The following is a 19777-nucleotide window of genomic DNA, read 5'->3' as shown; positions in this document are numbered from 1 at the left end:
GGCCCTCGACCGGTGAACGGTCCGTTAGCCAAAAAAGTAAAGTAAAGTAAGTAAGAAGACATTATTTGCACACACCAACTTCGTAAAGCTATGAAGCTATCACTCAATCATCATCGATACAAAGTTGACAGATTAATGGATAGTAAATTCCAATTAACTTTTTGATTGTAACCTGCAATAAGCGAATATCACAAAAAAACATAATCAGATTTTCTGTTCACAATATGGAAATGTTCGACATTAAATTACTGGTCCCTAGATAGTGGATTAAAATACACACTATCTAGGGACTGAAAATAATAATAATAAAAAGACATCGAGAAAATAACCTAATACGTCTGCGGTAAAATAATGGACAAAAATTGACGATTTTCATTGGTTTACCTTCACACGCACTGACGAACTGGCCAAGCCGCATCAATCATAGTAACCCATTAGTCAGCAGAAAAAATTGACAGCTCTATCAGTCGAACTCTAACCGTGATGGCGAAAACAGTGAAGCTACTCCGTTCCGAAGTATGCGCGTTCAAAGAACGGTGCCCCGCCGCATCGGAAACGGACACCGTGCGGAACTTTGTCGCACGTCGGACAACAGACTATCGAAAGAAAACCCAGTTCCGGACGGCCGACGACCCGCGATAAGAAGCTCTAAAGGATATTGAAGAGAAAGACCGAGGGAAAAGTGGCTACATCGTTGCGTACGCTTGGCTGGAAGGTCGGTGCAACCGGCCAAATAGTGAAAAAGTACCTGGCGAACATGGACATGCATTTCAGAAAGTGGCAGTCCCGTGCACTGGTATCGGAGCTGCAGGCAATGCCGCAGCGGCAGCGCTTAGAGGTCAAGATGCTCAGGTCAATTTTCCGGCAGATCGCGACGTAGCGGTGGTGATGGACGACGAGACCTGTCTCACTCTGGATGGCAACGACTGGCAGGGCATTTCGTATTTTACTTCCCTCTCGAAGGAAGTGAGCTCCGAGGTGAAGTTCATTTCACACACCAAATTTCCCATTTTTGCTGCTGTGGTTGTCAATCAACAAGAAGGTGATTTCTTTCGCTCCGGACTGGTCGTGACCGGGTAAATTTTATAGTACGAAGTGTCTGCGTCGTTCATCAAGAAATACCATAAGACCGAAGACGCGGTGTTTTGTTCGGATCAGGCATCGGCCCATTACTCGAAGCGATCATTGGAGAAGATGAAGCGACTGAATATCAATGTAGTACCCAAGCCGGCGAACCCGCCCAAAGTCTCCAAGTTGCGTCCCATCAAGAATTTCTGAGCAAACCTGAAGCGTAAGGTCTACTCCAACAGTTTTGTCGCGAAAACTGAGGAGGATTCGAGAAATAAAACGAAGAATACTACAAGGTATACAGCCCTAGGGGTTGTATGAAATGGTGACGTAGGACTAAATATATAATATATGCTAAACTAAATATTATTATATGCTGCGCTAAACTGTTCATAGGTAACACTACCGTTTATTTTTGATAGTCGTTATTTCAAAACTAACGATGCATGAATACATGAAAATTTTACGCTAGTAGTAGTTGCGAAAATTCTCATAACTCTCATTTTAAAGCATCTATAGTTCTGAAAAGAACCGATTCCATAATATTCAGTTAGAAATTTGTGCTACAGAACGCTGATAATCGCACCAGGAATATTTTGTTGGCCGCGCATAAAATTTGCTCTCCGCTGTGCCCTCCAGTAGCTGTGCCAGCAAAATATCCTGCATCGAACGATGGTAACTGTTGCTGCCGTATGCAAAATAAAGGTGTAACATGTTCCGCAGTGCCTGGAAGTTGACTCGTATGCAGCTCTCGTTTCTCAATGTCGCGTACCTTTAACAGCTGCACTGCTCTCGCTTATGTGTAACAAACTAAACTGAAGCTGAATTTTCTACACGCAGTCTTTTGTATCGAGTTCAGAGCAGATTTTTGCAATTAAGGCGTGGCTACGTAGCTTCGAGAAAGAGGAACAAACCAAAACACTTTCGATACTACTGAGTGATTTTCATAAGCATCAAAAGAAAGTTTTTGCTTTCCCGATGCGAAAATCACTCTGGTTCTTAGATTAACTAATTTTCGTTTCTAATATTTGACTGATAACGGAGTTCGAGTGGGCACAAACATACAATTAAATCGGAAAATCACTCAATTCAGCAGTGAAAATTCTTGAAATGAGGGTTATATCTTGTTGTGATAAACTATTCATAGGCAACACTACCGTTTATCTCTGGTGCGCCCTGGTCGTTATTGTCAAAATGATTATTGAGAAATAGATGAACATTTCACACTAGGAGTAGTTGTGAAAATTCTCGTAACTCTTATTTAAAGCATTTATAGTTCAAAAAAGAACCGATTCGATAATCTTCAGCTCGAAATGTATGCTATAGAACGCTGATGATCGCACCACCACCGGTAGTATTGAATATTTTGTTAGCCGCGCATAAAATTTGCTCTCCGCTATGCCCTCCAGTAGCTTTGCCAGCATTATATCCTGCAGCGAACGATGGTAACTGTTGCTGCCCTCCAGTAGCTGCGCTAGCAAAATATCCTGCAGCGTACGATGGTAACTGTTGCTGCCGTGTGCAGAATAAAGGTAACATGCTCCGCGGTGCCTGGAAGTTGACTCCTATGCAGCTCTCTTTTCTCAATGTCGCGTACCTTTAACAGCTGCACCGCACTCGCTATTGTGGAACAAACTAAACTGAAGCTGAATTTTCACACGCAGTCTTTTGTATCGAATTCAGCGTAGATTTTTACCATTAAGGCGTGGCCACATAGCTTATAGAAAGAAAGAGAAACAAACCAAAACATCTTCAATACTACGTCTTCAATACTACGCTATTGTGTCTTTTGTATCGAATTCAGCGTAGATTTTTACCATTAAGGCGTGGCCACATAGCTTATAGAAAGAAAGAGAAACAAACCAAAACATCTTCAATACTACGTCTTCAATACTACGCTATTGTGGAACAAACTAAACTGAAGCTGAATTTTTCCCACGCAGTCTTTTGTATCGAGTTCAGCGTAGATTTTTACCATTAAGGCGTGGCCACGCAGCTTAGACAAAGACAAACAAACCAAAACACTTTGTTGAGTCAAAATATGTAGGCAGTGGAATTTATTTCGTCCATGTTATTGTTATCTGTGCTTGGGAAGCAAGCCAATAACGAGGGATATGTATGGGAAAGCTTGACCTTGGAACTTTTCACCTTTTTCCACCATTAAGCAGTAAAGCAACAATGTTGAACATAATATCAAAAAATTGTTACACATTTTATCTATCCACCGACATATAAATGACTAAGATGCATTAAGTCGTTCGCTTGCTATAACCGTTTGAAATCTGACGCAACATTTGCCAGTTTCATTTTCCTTTTCACAAAGTGTAATCTAGTATAGAAAACAAAGACGTAGTCCTACGTCAGAAAACTGAAAAACATGCCTACACGCATGGTTTCGTCCGCCATGGCGAATGTTCCGGTTAACTGGCCGAAGACCGCTCGCAAGAGCGTCACTTCCGTGAGAAATTTATCAACCTGTTATAAATATTTTTTTACCGCCACCCGAAAAAACCCACTTTTTAACGCAAACGCTTTACATTTTTTTAACGCAAATGTCAGCCGTAACATTCAACTGTGCTAGTGTGTGCATTTTGCTGCTGCCGGCCAAATCTTTCGTGCATTTGCTCAAGTTTACTCGTGACTTTATGAACTGTACTTATATTCATGTAGGGTAGGTGAGCCAATTATGGAAAGTGCACTAGTTATGGTTATATTGCGTGAGGGGAATGGCACCAGTTATGGCACTACTTTATTTAAACTCTATAGACCATAACTGGTTCATGTAATAATTGGTATTTTTTTTAAGTATTGCCATAACTGGTAAGCTTCCCCTACTATTTTGAATACTGTGGAATTTAGTGGAAAAGTGACAAAGTCGATTTCTGCAATTTTCATGCACACCACTGGTAACTCTTCTTAAAAAGTACTCTTCTTAAATAGTGCATTGAATAAAAAATAAATTGTTTTCATCTTTTTGGTAACTTCATCAAACTGATCTAATTATTTTAAATAAAACTCTAAATTAACTTAGTAACCAAATCTTAGTCAAACGAGAAAAAATAACAATTGGCGTAATTATGAAACTTCTTACTGAACAAAAGTTTTTAAAAACAGTGATGAACATAAGGTTTAATGAAGGCGTGCAGTCGAGCTCATTCCATTAAACACACTATAAGTGGCTTTCATCAACACTGACACATGTTGATGACTGTGTAAGAATGTGTGTGAATGATCTCTTCTGAGCCGAGAGTCGAATCTACGACGACTGGCTTGGTAACACATTTGTTACATAAAAAGCAATGAAATACTTCCCCAGTCAAGTAACAACTGAGATCGTAACTATCTAATAATAGCCGTTACGACCACACACAGAATTTTCACTTGGTTCTCTAAAAGGAACAACGAAAGCTTCTCTCTTGTATAACAAATTTGTTACTCATAAAGTAATATCAATCATCTCCCGTCTAGTAGCAACACCTACTGCCGCATATTTTGCGTGTATTAGTTTGTTTGCTGTACGCATACGGCGTAGAGAAAAAATACGATAAGAGCTGTCAGGTATATTTTCCGTTCCGTCATAAAGTATGCAAACGTTGATGATTTCAAAGACATCATATGCTTCTTAAAATCAATTTACGACCAGAAACTGCGTTAGAGAGAAACACAAACAGTTGCTTTCTTGCAAGCAGGCTTGTTACTCTCTTTGATATGTGGAAAGAACTGTGTGTGGCATTTTTTCTTGCACCACACTTGTTTATTCTCCTTTGTACTGTGTTTCTGGCGCTGGTAGAAAAATTAAAACACTTGCTGCTCACACCACAGTTGAGCGAAGTTGAATCACTCTAGTAAGAATACACAGAAGTACACTGCACTGTTGAGCAAAATTCGATAGCATTCGAAGAGGAAAAATGCATGACGGACTGCAGGGTATTTTTTCAGTTTATGTAGACAAAGCATACAACGCAATCTACTTCCTTACCTAGATGCTCCTCTCATTTGATATATGCTCAAGAGCACTGCAGTGAGTTCAGTTGTGAACTTATTGTGAGTAATGTCCTTTTGCGTGAGCAATTCATTATCTCTCTGGAGAGATATTTCAGATTCCACCGCATGTGTATTTTTTGTAAGCTACTCAGATATACACGATTCATAAATAAATAAATAAAGCGGATGGAAATGAACCTGATCGTTGCTTCAATACAAATGCAGTGAGTGAAGCCCCGCTAACACATGCATTGCGGCTCTCGATTGTAGGTTCCCCTGTAGAAACACATACAGGCGCGTAGCCTAGCCGTCATATATTATTTTACTTCTAGTTTGTTACTTTTCTTGTCTAATGCGCGGTTATAAGATACGAAAAGTAATAAAATGTTGCTGAAAGTAATGAATTCTTCTCCGTTTGCGTTTGAGGGGGGGTAGTATCATTTTTTTTTTGTGTGGACCCTACTGCGACCAGTAGTTGTTTGATTTATTGTGGCATTGTCCGGACGTTTTTTTTGCTGTTTACACACTTCTGTTTTTTTTTTTACCATTTTGCAGTGCTACTTATTGAGAAGTAACCTGCTCCGTGTTATAGTGCTTATTTGTCTTCTCCTTCAGACTTAGTAACCTACTACCTTCCTTATCGACCTTATCATATCCTCCTGCACTGCCGTGATATGACATTGTGACGTAGATCCAAGTGATCAGTTTTTCAGTACGGCCCAAAAACGAATGAATTTCTCGTCAATTTTGTATTGAAATAGGTGCCTACGTCACTTTGTTTTTTTGATTTTATACAACGTACGAATAAGTAACAATGAAAAGGAAGATACCAAAAGATAGGTCTTCGAATAATGAACAAATTGGCATAAAAAAACTCATATTCGAAAAAATGGCCTTTACGTCACTTTGTCATCTCACGGCAGTGCAGGCTATCACTCTAAAAGCATATAACGTGGTATAGTCTATGATATTATCGAAGCTTTAGACGAGAGGTTATTAAATCTGGAGAGAAGATTTTGTGTGGAAGAGCCTGAGAATAAACCCATACTTAAAGTCCTTTTTGCGAACGAATGGTTTGGTTCTACTAAGATTCAAACCTATCACCATTCGCTTGTCAAAGCTGACTCTGTAACCTTGCGGCTACGAAGCTCGTAGTATCGTTACTTGATTACGTAATGTCTCACGGAAAAAGTTGTATAAAATGTGAGAAATAGGCCTCGAAACATATGTTTCAGTTTTCGTAAGATTCATATAATTCAGAAAGCTTATATGATCAACACGTGTTGATAACATTAAATTAAAACGATCGGATTCTAAATTACATTAATAAGTGTGTATTTCATAACATATTGCAGTAACCCGTCTCATCTTGAATGGGCATTTAATCGACAGTTCCCCTGAAGAAACAAACAAGGATTTTTTTGGTAATTGTAGACCGTCTCATCCAAAAGAATTTTTTATTGAGCGTCTTAGTAGAATGGAATTGGTCTTATCCAAATAATTCGTCTTATCAAAATCCCAACCAAAGAAAGATGAACGAAATCACTTTATGATACTGTGCCAAAAAAGTATAATATGTAAAAATATAATACTCGAAAGTCTCTTTTTATGAGGCTTTTTACGCGGATTTCGAAATTCACGGATTTCCCAAAAAAAAAGCCGTTGTTTTACGTGGCTTATTTTTAATGGTTTTTCATTTTCAAATCGTTTATTCAGAGTGTCCGTTGAATTTACCTAATTCAGTTACTGAATATTCACTAATTTGGCCTAGCCTTCTTATAGTTTTTCGTGATTTTCAGCTCGATTCGCAGGTAAAAATAACACTGCTGTTGATTCTTTTCCGAAAGTTTTAAGCATTGATTGAAAATCTTAGCAAATGAAACTTCTTTACGCTGATTGCAGAATTTACGCGTTTTTTACGTAATTAAAGAAAATAAAAAATGGATTGCCAATGTAAAAACAGCCAAATTGTCCCAAGTGCAACACTGAAAACCTTTAAAAAACTACTAGCTTTGTCGGCACGGTCCGGGGCTTTGTTTACGGTCCGGTTAAGAGACACTTGTTGAAACGCTTCCTAATAAATCGTGCATTCTCGATGATGTCCGCCGTGGTTCCATGGATGCAGCTTAGAGTCCGGCCGGTTACTATGTGCTCATCGTTGCTGATTCCACCGGCGATGACAGAAACTTTGTTCTGCACCATCTGAGAGTGGTCCGGAAGGGCTGCAAAATACTGCAAACGTTGAAATTTAATATATTTCACTGAAAGTTGATCAATTTACTAAACGTTTACCGCCTTGGCACAAAGCCCCGTTGGCCGCTGGCAGGTTTTGGCCAACTGATTCGCAATCGATACGGCTGCGTTCTTGACCAGATCCATTTGAAACTGGGCAAACGTGGTCGTAGGTTGGAAGGCGTTGGATTCCTGCTGTATGCATCGGGAGAGTCTCGTGAGCAGCAGAGGATTTTGCTGGAGTCGTTGCATGATTCGCGCCGTACATTGGTAGGTATAATCGCTTTCATTGACGGTACTTTGATTGGCGACGAACCCGGCAGTCGTCAAAATCATTTTCGATGCTGCACTCATGCTATCCTGCAGAACCGGATTGAACTGTTCCATTGTATAATTGGTGCTAAGGCTGACAAGCTGTGAAAAACTGTCATTAGCTGCGACTAGGTCCGATAGGAACATTGTTAGATTGCTGATATCTCCTCCGTTGTAGGCGGATCCACGTAAAGCTATCGTCGCGTAGGTTTGGTTGATGGCTTTGAACGCGTTCACTTGATAAGTACTTATGCGGCTATAGGTTTCCAGTACGGTGTGGTTAAAAGCTGCCGCTGCATTTTGGATGTTTTGGAGACTTTTATGCAGTGTTGTATTGACTTGTGACAAGTAGTTCACGGCTTGGGTTCGTTCGGAACCAATGACTGTGATAATTGCGGCGACATTTGTTAGACTGCTCTTGATGGCTTGCAGTGGTGTTGTGACGTTGGATAGTACAGTACTGTTGAGGTAAATAGTGATGTTTTGACTGGATAATGGATATTGTTCATTCGCTGCTTGTTGGACTTGCGTTTTAAGGTAGTTTAATCCATTTGAAAGGTTCGTTAACATTGTGGATAAAGCTGTTAAATTACCATTCACTACTTGATAGAGAAAATCTTTCGTTTTTTCTTGAAGGTTCTTCGCAGCATTCGAAGCGGCACTGAGCGCTGGCTTCGTATTCGTCACCAATGTTGATAGATTTGCGAACGTATCTTGAATGCTAGCATTTTTCACCGCAGAAGCCGCTAAGATACTACCCAGTAATTTGTTCAGAGGGGTTGTGACATTATTAGCGATAAAAATTAGATTCCCAATAGTGCCACTGCTGTCACTCTCTGCGGAAATTTTTATCGTTGCATTTGCCCTTATCACTGCATTTATTCCATTGTCTATAAACTGATTAACGTTGTCCGTGTAGCCAGGCACTGTCACATTCAATCCAAAACTACAGTAAACACTATTTGCAGCACAGAGTGCCAAAATTATGACCGTCCAAACCCGCTTCATAACTCAACGAAAGTTTTTGCAATTTAAAATCCTGCACAGGGAACGATCTAAGCTTTAACGTAACCAAACTAAGACTAACTGTAGCTTGGCAGGGGCTTTATACCATCGTCAGCGGTTCTGAGAAGAGTAGAATTTCGAGGCAAATAACATATCCCGAAAAGCTTAAAAAGTGCAACTCATTCTAAATCTGTTCGCTTGGTGGCAGCATTATTCTACTATCCACCTTCAATTACCCAAAACAGTGTACAGCCAACTTTCTGCTAAAGTGAATCAGTTTTTCAATGAATGGGTAACACGCATAAATACACACACTAGTATGGTATTGCTTGAGTATGACCTTACAATTATAGGTTCAATGCCCCATTGTACACCATCTAATTATAACTTTTTCTGAATTTTGGAATTCATAGCCTAACATGATATTTGCATACTCAACTTTTTTTTTGAATTTATTTTCAATACTCATAACCTCCAATTCGTTTCCTTATTTTCCAGATCACCCGAGCCACGAAAAAGACTCAATTAAATTAATAGAAACATAACGGACACCCAACGGCTTTGCATTACAACACACATCACTGTAATTTCCCGTTCAAACCTATCGCTCGCATTCGCCAAGTCTACTGGCAGCAGAAACCAGTTTCTGGGAGGTGACCGAACTGAGCATCAAACTCTCCGCGCTGTGTGGTGATAGTTCCAGAGTCCAACTGCAGAAGGGTGTCATCGAATATCGGGCATCCGCGTGCTTTGGTCGTGAAGAAGTGGCGATATGGAAGTGGCCGCAGCAGCATCTGCTACGGCATGTTCGATTCCTGCCGGTTCGGCACTGCGGGGTCCCTTCCAGCGTGAGATTCGTGAGTGGCAACATGTTGATCCGAATACCGGTGCTCTGCTGACCGGGCGGCTCGAAGCAGACCGCTGGGTCAATGGACCCCTTAGCAGTTTTGGAAAGGTTAGTATCCACATTTGTTCTGTTTTAATTTTACGCTTTCTTACTGGCGCCGTGGAGCAGCCAACGGTGGAGATGTTGTTGTTTTGATTTTGGCGTAGAATTCTCGCGAAGTGGATTTGGAGAGAAGAACGAATAAATTTAACTCATCTCACGGTAATATTATGAATTCGATAGATTTTTTCAGTATTTTATTGGTGTTGTTTTATAAACAATGTCATCAAAAAATAATTTCTTTTGTTGTGATTTTGTAGAGGTTTCGTTTCTCTTTTATCACTGAAATCATTTTTGTGCTGTTTCATTCAACGGCTCGAAGCTTCAGTGCAATGATGTTTCGCTATAGGTACTACTGCCATCAAAGCGAAACCGTCTCAGGAAGTCATTTTCGCCGCTGCACCGGATAGAAATATTGCTTTCATTTTCCCATGCGTCATATCATTTACATAAGAAATGGGAGAAATGTTTACATTTACATCCTATGGGAGTATGTATGTACTAAAATAGAACCAGTTTGCAAATTTTGTCTGTATTATATTGAAATATAAAGCAGGTGTTTTTTATAAATTTAAATTAATAGTAGCAAATTTGTAACAATCCATAAAGTAATCTATTTGGATGCTATGCACAAAATTGGCCGTTCTCTCAACGTGAGATTTTCTCAAGATATTTGAACGTAGGCACGAACAAAAACAAATCACTGAATAACTGGTAACTGGCCAGCGTAACAAGCGGCAAAACAAAAAAAACGAGAAGAAAAGCTTCCCATACCCTAGATGCTGTTATTTTTTTCCTACCGCAACAACAAGTTGCGGCAATGCATTTTTTCATAAGTAGCGCTGCGGTATGAAAAGGCGCTAGTGTTGAAGCATAGTGTTTTGCTACCTAAACTACAACATCATCAATCACCGGTTCGTCAACGGCGCTGCCGCCACTCGCGGTGGACGTTTGTGAATGGCGTAACATTTTTTTGTACTCGGTCCCATTTGTTGCTAGATGATCAATGATTTTTCGGCTAAAAATTTTCGCGTAATTTATAACACAATTTGGTATTTGGAGCATGGATGGATGAACTTTCCTGCTTCCTACAAAAATGTTGTTACAACATCAGAGATTCAATTGTACAATGGTACTCTTTGAGAGCATTTGTTTTTTTTTTTTGTTAAAATTTTAAACACTATGATATTCGTTCGAAGCAACGTAAGTAATCGCTTCCTTAAATGAACATGTTTATGGTTTGGTCCTTGGCACAGATAACACAGTGCAACAAAAATTTACTTTTTCTACTGCCTTGGTCTCCATGTATGATTTTTTAAATAGTTTGATGCAAAACTAAATTTCCCCGACCGCGAATGGACGTGAAAAGTTTTCGCTAGCGATTTTTTGGGCGTATTTCTAGAATATTTGCAAATATTTTCCGGTTTATTGTGCTAAAGTGCTTTAGAAATTGGGTCGAATTGCAATCACCATTTTATTGCTGTGGTGGGAAAGGCTGATATGAGAGTCACATCGAGCGGTCGTGTCGGGATCTCTCTGTCACTGTCGATTAATGTTTAGTCACGTTTTAAAGGGTGAAAAATGGTTCCAGCATGAAGTTAGATGGCTAGATTTATTCGGAAGAAAAAAAGTGATCATTTCTGTAAAGAAAGCAACAGAAGTAAAGTGGAAAAGTGTTTTCCTTTCCCTTGGAAGTTATTGCGCAGGGTGCGAAGGACGGGAGTATGCCACCGGTGAGTGCCGGCTGCGTTTCCCAGCTTGCTGTGCTGTGGGCGTTCAAGGTCAAAGCATTTTTGGTTTCGATATCAGTGGCCGTTTGGGTCCGGCAAGGCCGAACGTCGCAAGAACGGGATCCTGGATGGTGAGTTCGTTCCATGTGATCGTTTACAAGCGAGGGTTGACTCATGTTAGTGTACGCGAAGTGTCAGAGGGAGCCATTTGTTTCGCATAAGTAACAGGAGATATAGAGTCTACATAGACCATTTCTTGGTATATATGGAGCTCAAATTTATTTCCTAATTCATATTCCTTTCAGAGAGCGAGTAATGGCGCTATAACCATAAGCAAAAATGCTAGGACTAGAGTAAGTACTCAAGTTCCAACCGTAACAGTTGAAGCGAGTAAAGGTGCTAGGGGAACTGCTCCATTATTCATCTCAGCCCATATATTCATCTCATACAACATGAAAAGACAATTGAAAACAGAAAAAACACATATTTTCTATTTAAACCAGTCTGCTAATCCAAGGAACGGATTCTTCTTAGTTCACTTTAGATTCCTCATAAAGTATAACCCTCAAAAACTCACTTAAAAGCACTAAATTTGATATTATAGTCGGGCACTTATTCAATTCAATCACCTACCTCAGAAAACAAAATCCGCGCATTGTTCTATACGGCTACAACGGGACTCGTTCAGCAGCCAACCAAAGTTTTTTTCATCACTAGCGGGCCACTTTTTATTTTAATCACTAAACAAAATCACTCACTACACTAAGAATACTTTAATCTTTGAAATGTTCACCTCGAATTTCCTAAAACAAGCTAGAATTAGCAGAAATATATGAGATGAATTTCTACAATTCCTAAATTTCAACTGTATGTATTTTCAACTGTTTTCAATACGTTGAAGAAAATCAAAAGTTGCCAAATCAGTTTCTGTTAATACGAAAATATCATACTGAAAATGTTGAATTATTCCCACATAACTGACATAAATCGAGAGCACTGCAGTGGTTACCAAGGTTACCAATTTTGCACGTAAACAACTCCAGCGGATATCTAGGTAACCTACTACGACGGGCTGCGGCTACGTTCATTCATGATAATGTGATTCATTCATGATTAACAGTGTGATGAATATGGTGGCGTCGTGAGATGAATAATTGAGCAGTAATTCAAGTTTTGAGATGGATATGGAAGCGTTGTGAAAAATGGTTTGTTTTACAAAATTCAGGATAAATCTAGCTAATTTAACTAAATATACAATGCTGAACGATTCCATAAAAGCACGTAAGCATATTTAGTTTATTTGTACAATGATTTCGTGAAAATTTGGTGTTTAATTCCTGCATTCTTCGTGAATATCGGCCTAATGAAATGAGTAATGGAGCAGTTCCTCTACATATCTCCTTGGTTTTGAGACCCGAACATAAGGAGGAAATACCTATGTTCCATCCCAGGAAATTGGTCAACAAAGGAGTGTACTTTCTTAGCTTTGTCACTCCCAACGAATTATATTATTTATTACATACGGATCGGTTGGTACGGATTGTCCTCGTTCTTAGATTATATTGTATCATATTGCGCTACACAGTAGGCCTGGTCGTTGACAAGCAAAAAGTATGGAAATCATTTTAAAAATAGGTGGATATCATTTTCCAGGATCCTTTCAAGTACTGGCTGTGTTAGTGTAGACTAGACTAGACTAAACTAGTTTGGACCCTTTTCACCTCAAGGAGCAACAATGGCGCCATTTTGAATTTTTGAGAAATCGGAAATTTTCGATGATTTTTCGATGCCATTTTGATTTGAAGCCAACAAATCTGAAAATTCTAAGAGTTTCTCCACATATAAGTATATTCTTACCCATCAAAGTATATCAAAGTATATCTTAAATCGGATAAAAAAAACTGAGCCCAAAACGGACATTCTACGAAAACGGTTTCGGCATGGTTTAAGTATATTTCAAAAAGCAAAATAATATCGAGTATGTAGAGCATTAATGGTAATGTGCTAATATCTAATAGTGGTAGACAAATTATGTCTTATATTGAGTAAAAAAGTCTCAGGAATCGATTGGTGGATGTCTGATCTACGTAAAATGTCAGCAATATGTCAATTTTGCCTTAATTCCTCTACAATGCTAAAATTGGTTTATTTTATTAGAAAAAGTGAATTTTTGTTGCACTGTGCTGTCAATTTTATTCTCAATTCCAATCCCAATCTCAATCTCAATCCCAGTATCAACTCCAACCTCCATTTTCTGTCCTAAGTGCAATTCCAACCCCAATTACAACGTTATCCCAAATTTAATCCCAATTCCAATCTCAATTCCAATTCCAATCTAAAACCAAAAACCAATTCCAAACCCAAACTGAGTTAACAGAACTCTACTCCAATTTCAAACCCATATCTAAAACCCAATCTCCATCTCAGTCTAAATCCCAATTGTAATTCCAATCCCAATCCTAATCCCAATTCCTATCCCAATATTTCTATTGCAATTCCAATTACGATCACCATCTCAGAAATTCAGTTGCAATTCTAGTCCCAGTCACGACGCCAATCTCAATCCTTACTCCAATCATAATCCTAATACTAATTCTGATTACAACGCTAATCTCAGTTTTAATCTCAACTCCAATTATTCTACTCTCAATGCCATTAGTGGCCCTTTCTGGTTCTACACTTAATTTTGATGATTTTATATGATTTATTTTGATTTATTTTTATTTTAGATATTATATCTTCGACAAGGAATTATTGTCATGGTCCATGTGATGTGATTGCCACCAATAAGGTGTAGAGAAACAACACATGTTTTTCTTACGACAAAAACCGGCAAACATTCTTTGTCCAAATCGGGTTCAAACCATTACAATTCGGATTAAAAACATAGGTTCGCTGGCGCGTTTTCGACGCCTTCGCCGGCAATTTTTAAAATGACATGAAACGTCAATCACTTTTTGGAGAGAAAAAATATCAGCATTCCAACTGTATTACAAATCATCTGAATCGGTTGTGAACCAGCTTTGGAATCGTTGCGTTCTCCATAACTAACGTAATAATAAGAGCTGAATTTAGACGGGGAAGGAGGTTGGGGTGTCGCAGCCCAGCCTAACTCTAATCTGTTCTCAACCAGAAACGATTTTCAATCGAAAGTCTTTGTAATTCATGCTAGACCTCCTGTTATTCTCTGGAAAGCTGGAGATGTCACAAATAAACACTTCATTTGACTTGAAGCAGGACGCTTGTAGGAAGAAGTTCTAGAAATTTATGACCAATTTTTAATGGGTTTTCAAAGACAAAGGTTTCGAAATATAAGTTTGTTTATTTTGAAGCCTCTATAATCTATGCATTTTTTCTTGTCGCTGGCTGGTATAGTAACAAGTTTCATTCGCGTGGGTTCTAATATTATATACTGTAATAATAGGAGAGGCGAGATTCTAGCATGTACTAACGCACATTTTGATGCAACTTTCCATGTAAGCCAATAAATTCGGTAATTTGGTATCCACCTAACAAGTGGTGTACTTTACCCCGATTAAAAATGTATGGCTGTACGTTGAATGCACGAATTGTGTTAAAAACAGCTGTGCAAACATGTACTCTCGCTCGGTTGGAAGATTCCTTCTAAAAGCGAAAAGCTCGTAAGAAACGGTTAGTTTTACACCAAAATGAGAGCACTTGTGAGTTTTCTAGCTGCGGTTCTACTGGTAGTGGAGGTAAGTTTCTAATGAACTTTTATTAGGTTCTAAAAACAAATCACTCCGAAAACCCTTCAGATATCGGTTGCTGTCCAGTTGGACGAAGTTCCCGGTAACCAACTACAAACGCTAGAGGCTTTGATTGGAGATGCTCTAGTGAACGTTGGAAAATTAGAAACCGATCTCCAGGAGGCTTTATCACTCAATCGGTTCAGCAACGTGGAATCAGTTTCGGCGGATGTCACCGGTTTGGCACAGAAACTGCAAGGAATCACCAATACGACTGAAACGCTTCTGCAACATTCCCAGTACGAGCGCTATCGTACAATAATCGCTGCCATAAGGATTATCAACAGCACCTGCGCACGTATGGCCATCGAATTAGAAAGAGTTCTACCGCTTATTGTACCTGGCACATTCACATACGAAATGCTGGAGAAAACTGCTGACGTTAAACAACACTTGAGTGTGGGACAAGTTCTGCTGAAGAGATATCTCGCAATGTTAATAGATACATCTTGAATTGAAATGAATAATGTAGGTCGAATGCTTCTTCTGCAATTAATAAATTGACGTCATCACCAACTGTTCAAATCAATGCTTTATTTATTAATCCAATAAGTTGTCTCAAACTAGAACCAAATGCAGTCTCAAGGGATAAGCGGAAAGCATTGGTCAACATGAAGTGGCAGCTCGTTTTTATTATCGTTGGGATAGCATTTTGGCAGGTAATTTTTCCAACTTTTGTACAGATTCGCATGTACTGAGATGCCTGGTCAATTTTCAGAACACAATTTCTCAGCAATCGTCTGCAGCGGAAACGCTGGAAGGAATATTGCATACGTTGTCGGGCGCTCTTAATCTTGCGAAAAATCTGCCGAGAACAGTCGACTCTCTGCGACAATCGCAGCGCGCGCAGGATGCCGATCTGGTTCGCGAAATAACCGATGTCGTGTTAAGTACCCTGAACGCTACGTCAATTGCAATTGGAAATCTTGCCGCTAGTGCGGATGTTAGTGGCGATTCTGAGATGAATAATTGAGCAGTAATTCAAGTTTTGAGATGGATATGGAAGCGTTGTGAAAAATGGTTTGTTTTACAAAATTCAGGATAAATCTAGCTAATTTAACTAAATATACAATGCTGAACGATTCCATAAAAGCACGTAAGCATATTTAGTTTATTTGTACAATGATTTCGTGAAAATTTGGTGTTTAATTCCTGCATTCTTCGTGAATATCGGCCTAATGAAATGAGTAATGGAGCAGTTCCTCTACATATCTCCTTGGTTTTGAGACCCGAACATAAGGAGGAAATACCTATGTTCCATCCCAGGAAATTGGTCAACAAAGGAGTGTACTTTCTTAGCTTTGTCACTCCCAACGAATTATATTATTTATTACATACGGATCGGTTGGTACGGATTGTCCTCGTTCTTAGATTATATTGTATCATATTGCGCTACACAGTAGGCCTGGTCGTTGACAAGCAAAAAGTATGGAAATCATTTTAAAAATAGGTGGATATCATTTTCCAGGATCCTTTCAAGTACTGGCTGTGTTAGTGTAGACTAGACTAGACTAAACTAGTTTGGACCCTTTTCACCTCAAGGAGCAACAATGGCGCCATTTTGAATTTTTGAGAAATCGGAAATTTTCGATGATTTTTCGATGCCATTTTGATTTGAAGCCAACAAATCTGAAAATTCTAAGAGTTTCTCCACATATAAGTATATTCTTACCCATCAAAGTATATCAAAGTATATCTTAAATCGGATAAAAAAAACTGAGCCCAAAACGGACATTCTACGAAAACGGTTTCGGCATGGTTTAAGTATATTTCAAAAAGCAAAATAATATCGAGTATGTAGAGCATTAATGGTAATGTGCTAATATCTAATAGTGGTAGACAAATTATGTCTTATATTGAGTAAAAAAGTCTCAGGAATCGATTGGTGGATGTCTGATCTACGTAAAATGTCAGCAATATGTCAATTTTGCCTTAATTCCTCTACAATGCTAAAATTGGTTTATTTTATTAGAAAAAGTGAATTTTTGTTGCACTGTACTGTCAATTTTATTCTCAATTCCAATCCCAATCTCAATCTCAATCCCAGTATCAACTCCAACCTCCATTTTCTGTCCTAAGTGCAATTCCAACCCCAATTACAACGTTATCCCAAATTTAATCCCAATTCCAATCTCAATTCCAATTCCAATCTAAAACCAAAAACCAATTCCAAACCCAAACTGAGTTAACAGAACTCTACTCCAATTTCAAACCCATATCTAAAACCCAATCTCCATCTCAGTCTAAATCCCAATTGTAATTCCAATCCCAATCCTAATCCCAATTCCTATCCCAATATTTCTATTGCAATTCCAATTACGATCACCATCTCAGAAATTCAGTTGCAATTCTAGTCCCAGTCACGACGCCAATCTCAATCCTTACTCCAATCATAATCCTAATACTAATTCTGATTACAACGCTAATCTCAGTTTTAATCTCAACTCCAATTATTCTACTCTCAATGCCATTAGTGGCCCTTTCTGGTTCTACACTTAATTTTGATGATTTTATATGATTTATTTTGATTTATTTTTATTTTAGATATTATATCTTCGACAAGGAATTATTGTCATGGTCCATGTGATGTGATTGCCACCAATAAGGTGTAGAGAAACAACACATGTTTTTCTTACGACAAAAACCGGCAAACATTCTTTGTCCAAATCGGGTTCAAACCATTACAATTCGGATTAAAAACATAGGTTCGCTGGCGCGTTTTCGACGCCTTCGCCGGCAATTTTTAAAATGACATGAAACGTCAATCACTTTTTGGAGAGAAAAAATATCAGCATTCCAACTGTATTACAAATCATCTGAATCGGTTGTGAACCAGCTTTGGAATCGTTGCGTTCTCCATAACTAACGTAATAATAAGAGCTGAATTTAGACGGGGAAGGAGGTTGGGGTGTCGCAGCCCAGCCTAACTCTAATCTGTTCTCAACCAGAAACGATTTTCAATCGAAAGTCTTTGTAATTCATGCTAGACCTCCTGTTATTCTCTGGAAAGCTGGAGATGTCACAAATAAACACTTCATTTGACTTGAAGCAGGACGCTTGTAGGAAGAAGTTCTAGAAATTTATGACCAATTTTTAATGGGTTTTCAAAGACAAAGGTTTCGAAATATAAGTTTGTTTATTTTGAAGCCTCTATAATCTATGCATTTTTTCTTGTCGCTGGCTGGTATAGTAACAAGTTTCATTCGCGTGGGTTCTAATATTATATACTGTAATAATAGGAGAGGCGAGATTCTAGCATGTACTAACGCACATTTTGATGCAACTTTCCATGTAAGCCAATAAATTCGGTAATTTGGTATCCACCTAACAAGTGGTGTACTTTACCCCGATTAAAAATGTATGGCTGTACGTTGAATGCACGAATTGTGTTAAAAACAGCTGTGCAAACATGTACTCTCGCTCGGTTGGAAGATTCCTTCTAAAAGCGAAAAGCTCGTAAGAAACGGTTAGTTTTACACCAAAATGAGAGCACTTGTGAGTTTTCTAGCTGCGGTTCTACTGGTAGTGGAGGTAAGTTTCTAATGAACTTTTATTAGGTTCTAAAAACAAATCACTCCGAAAACCCTTCAGATATCGGTTGCTGTCCAGTTGGACGAAGTTCCCGGTAACCAACTACAAACGCTAGAGGCTTTGATTGGAGATGCTCTAGTGAACGTTGGAAAATTAGAAACCGATCTCCAGGAGGCTTTATCACTCAATCGGTTCAGCAACGTGGAATCAGTTTCGGCGGATGTCACCGGTTTGGCACAGAAACTGCAAGGAATCACCAATACGACTGAAACGCTTCTGCAACATTCCCAGTACGAGCGCTATCGTACAATAATCGCTGCCATAAGGATTATCAACAGCACCTGCGCACGTATGGCCATCGAATTAGAAAGAGTTCTACCGCTTATTGTACCTGGCACATTCACATACGAAATGCTGGAGAAAACTGCTGACGTTAAACAACACTTGAGTGTGGGACAAGTTCTGCTGAAGAGATATCTCGCAATGTTAATAGATACATCTTGAATTGAAATGAATAATGTAGGTCGAATGCTTCTTCTGCAATTAATAAATTGACGTCATCACCAACTGTTCAAATCAATGCTTTATTTATTAATCCAATAAGTTGTCTCAAACTAGAACCAAATGCAGTCTCAAGGGATAAGCGGAAAGCATTGGTAGCATAGCATAGCATAGCATAGCATATTTGATCGCCCGTGTGTTGCCCGCGATTGACCAGAATCAGCTGAAATTGCACAAAGAACCGTCAAAATGGTGGCTAGGAGTAGCAAGCCATTTTCAGTGTACAATTCCTGGTGATTTTTCTTTTCACTGGTCAATAACGTAGCTGGCCACGCCCAATGCAGATCAATAGAGGAAGGGATATCGGGAGTGTTAGTTTAATACTTGTTGCTACTAGAGACCGAGGAATCCTCTGCATCATCCACAAGTATCAAAGGAAGGTATTAGTGTTAGTGGAAAGGAATTGATCTGGATCCATCGAGGTTGATGGTGCGATCTTCTCTACACAAATTCGCGCCCGATATGGATATTTCTCGGTCTCTGCGCAACCGGCCATCAGAAGACGATATAAATAGAACCGCATCACGATCGCTGTATCGGCATATAGGAGAATCGAAGTTTCTAGGTATCACCGGCAACCAATCGTTAACAGTCTGTATCACACCAAACTTCGCGTTTCATCCCGTGAACTATTAAAATTT

General features: G+C 39.0%; 5 protein-coding genes across 7 annotated transcripts in view; 4 read left to right on the top strand and 1 right to left on the bottom strand.

Annotated features, from left to right (window-relative positions):
• The window catches only part of LOC129732425 (uncharacterized), a 269530-nt gene that overhangs the window by 191820 nt on the left and 57933 nt on the right, over positions 1–19777 (top strand). For all 3 annotated transcript variants that reach the window (XM_055693312.1, XM_055693313.1, XM_055693311.1), the window contains exon 3: positions 9100–9556. In XM_055693312.1, the coding sequence (XP_055549287.1) occupies positions 9374–9556 (183 nt within the window). In that variant the 5' untranslated portion in view covers positions 9100–9373. The remainder of the gene's footprint in view (positions 1–9099; positions 9557–19777) is intronic.
• On the bottom strand, positions 6782–8684 carry LOC129732430 (uncharacterized). The gene is made up of 2 exons (XM_055693319.1): positions 7345–8684; positions 6782–7284 (listed from the first exon to the last, which is right to left on the bottom strand). Exons 1-2 carry the CDS (start codon positions 8602–8604, stop codon positions 7090–7092), a joined length of 1455 nt encoding a protein of 484 aa, XP_055549294.1. The 5' UTR covers positions 8605–8684; the 3' UTR covers positions 6782–7089.
• LOC129732439 (uncharacterized) lies at positions 14853–15573 on the top strand. The gene is made up of 2 exons (XM_055693328.1): positions 14853–14993; positions 15054–15573. Exons 1-2 carry the CDS (start codon positions 14946–14948, stop codon positions 15495–15497), a joined length of 492 nt encoding a protein of 163 aa, XP_055549303.1. The 5' UTR covers positions 14853–14945; the 3' UTR covers positions 15498–15573.
• On the top strand, positions 15623–16120 carry LOC129732440 (uncharacterized). Its single transcript, XM_055693329.1, has 2 exons — positions 15623–15703; positions 15763–16120. Exons 1-2 carry the CDS (start codon positions 15656–15658, stop codon positions 16015–16017), a joined length of 303 nt encoding a protein of 100 aa, XP_055549304.1. The 5' UTR covers positions 15623–15655; the 3' UTR covers positions 16018–16120.
• On the top strand, positions 18435–19155 carry LOC129732438 (uncharacterized). The gene is made up of 2 exons (XM_055693327.1): positions 18435–18575; positions 18636–19155. Exons 1-2 carry the CDS (start codon positions 18528–18530, stop codon positions 19077–19079), a joined length of 492 nt encoding a protein of 163 aa, XP_055549302.1. The 5' UTR covers positions 18435–18527; the 3' UTR covers positions 19080–19155.

Source organism: Wyeomyia smithii, chromosome 3 (assembly GCF_029784165.1).
Source record: "Wyeomyia smithii strain HCP4-BCI-WySm-NY-G18 chromosome 3, ASM2978416v1, whole genome shotgun sequence".
Taxonomy (NCBI): domain Eukaryota; kingdom Metazoa; phylum Arthropoda; class Insecta; order Diptera; family Culicidae; genus Wyeomyia; species Wyeomyia smithii.
This window is presented reverse-complemented; position numbering and strand designations above follow the sequence as displayed.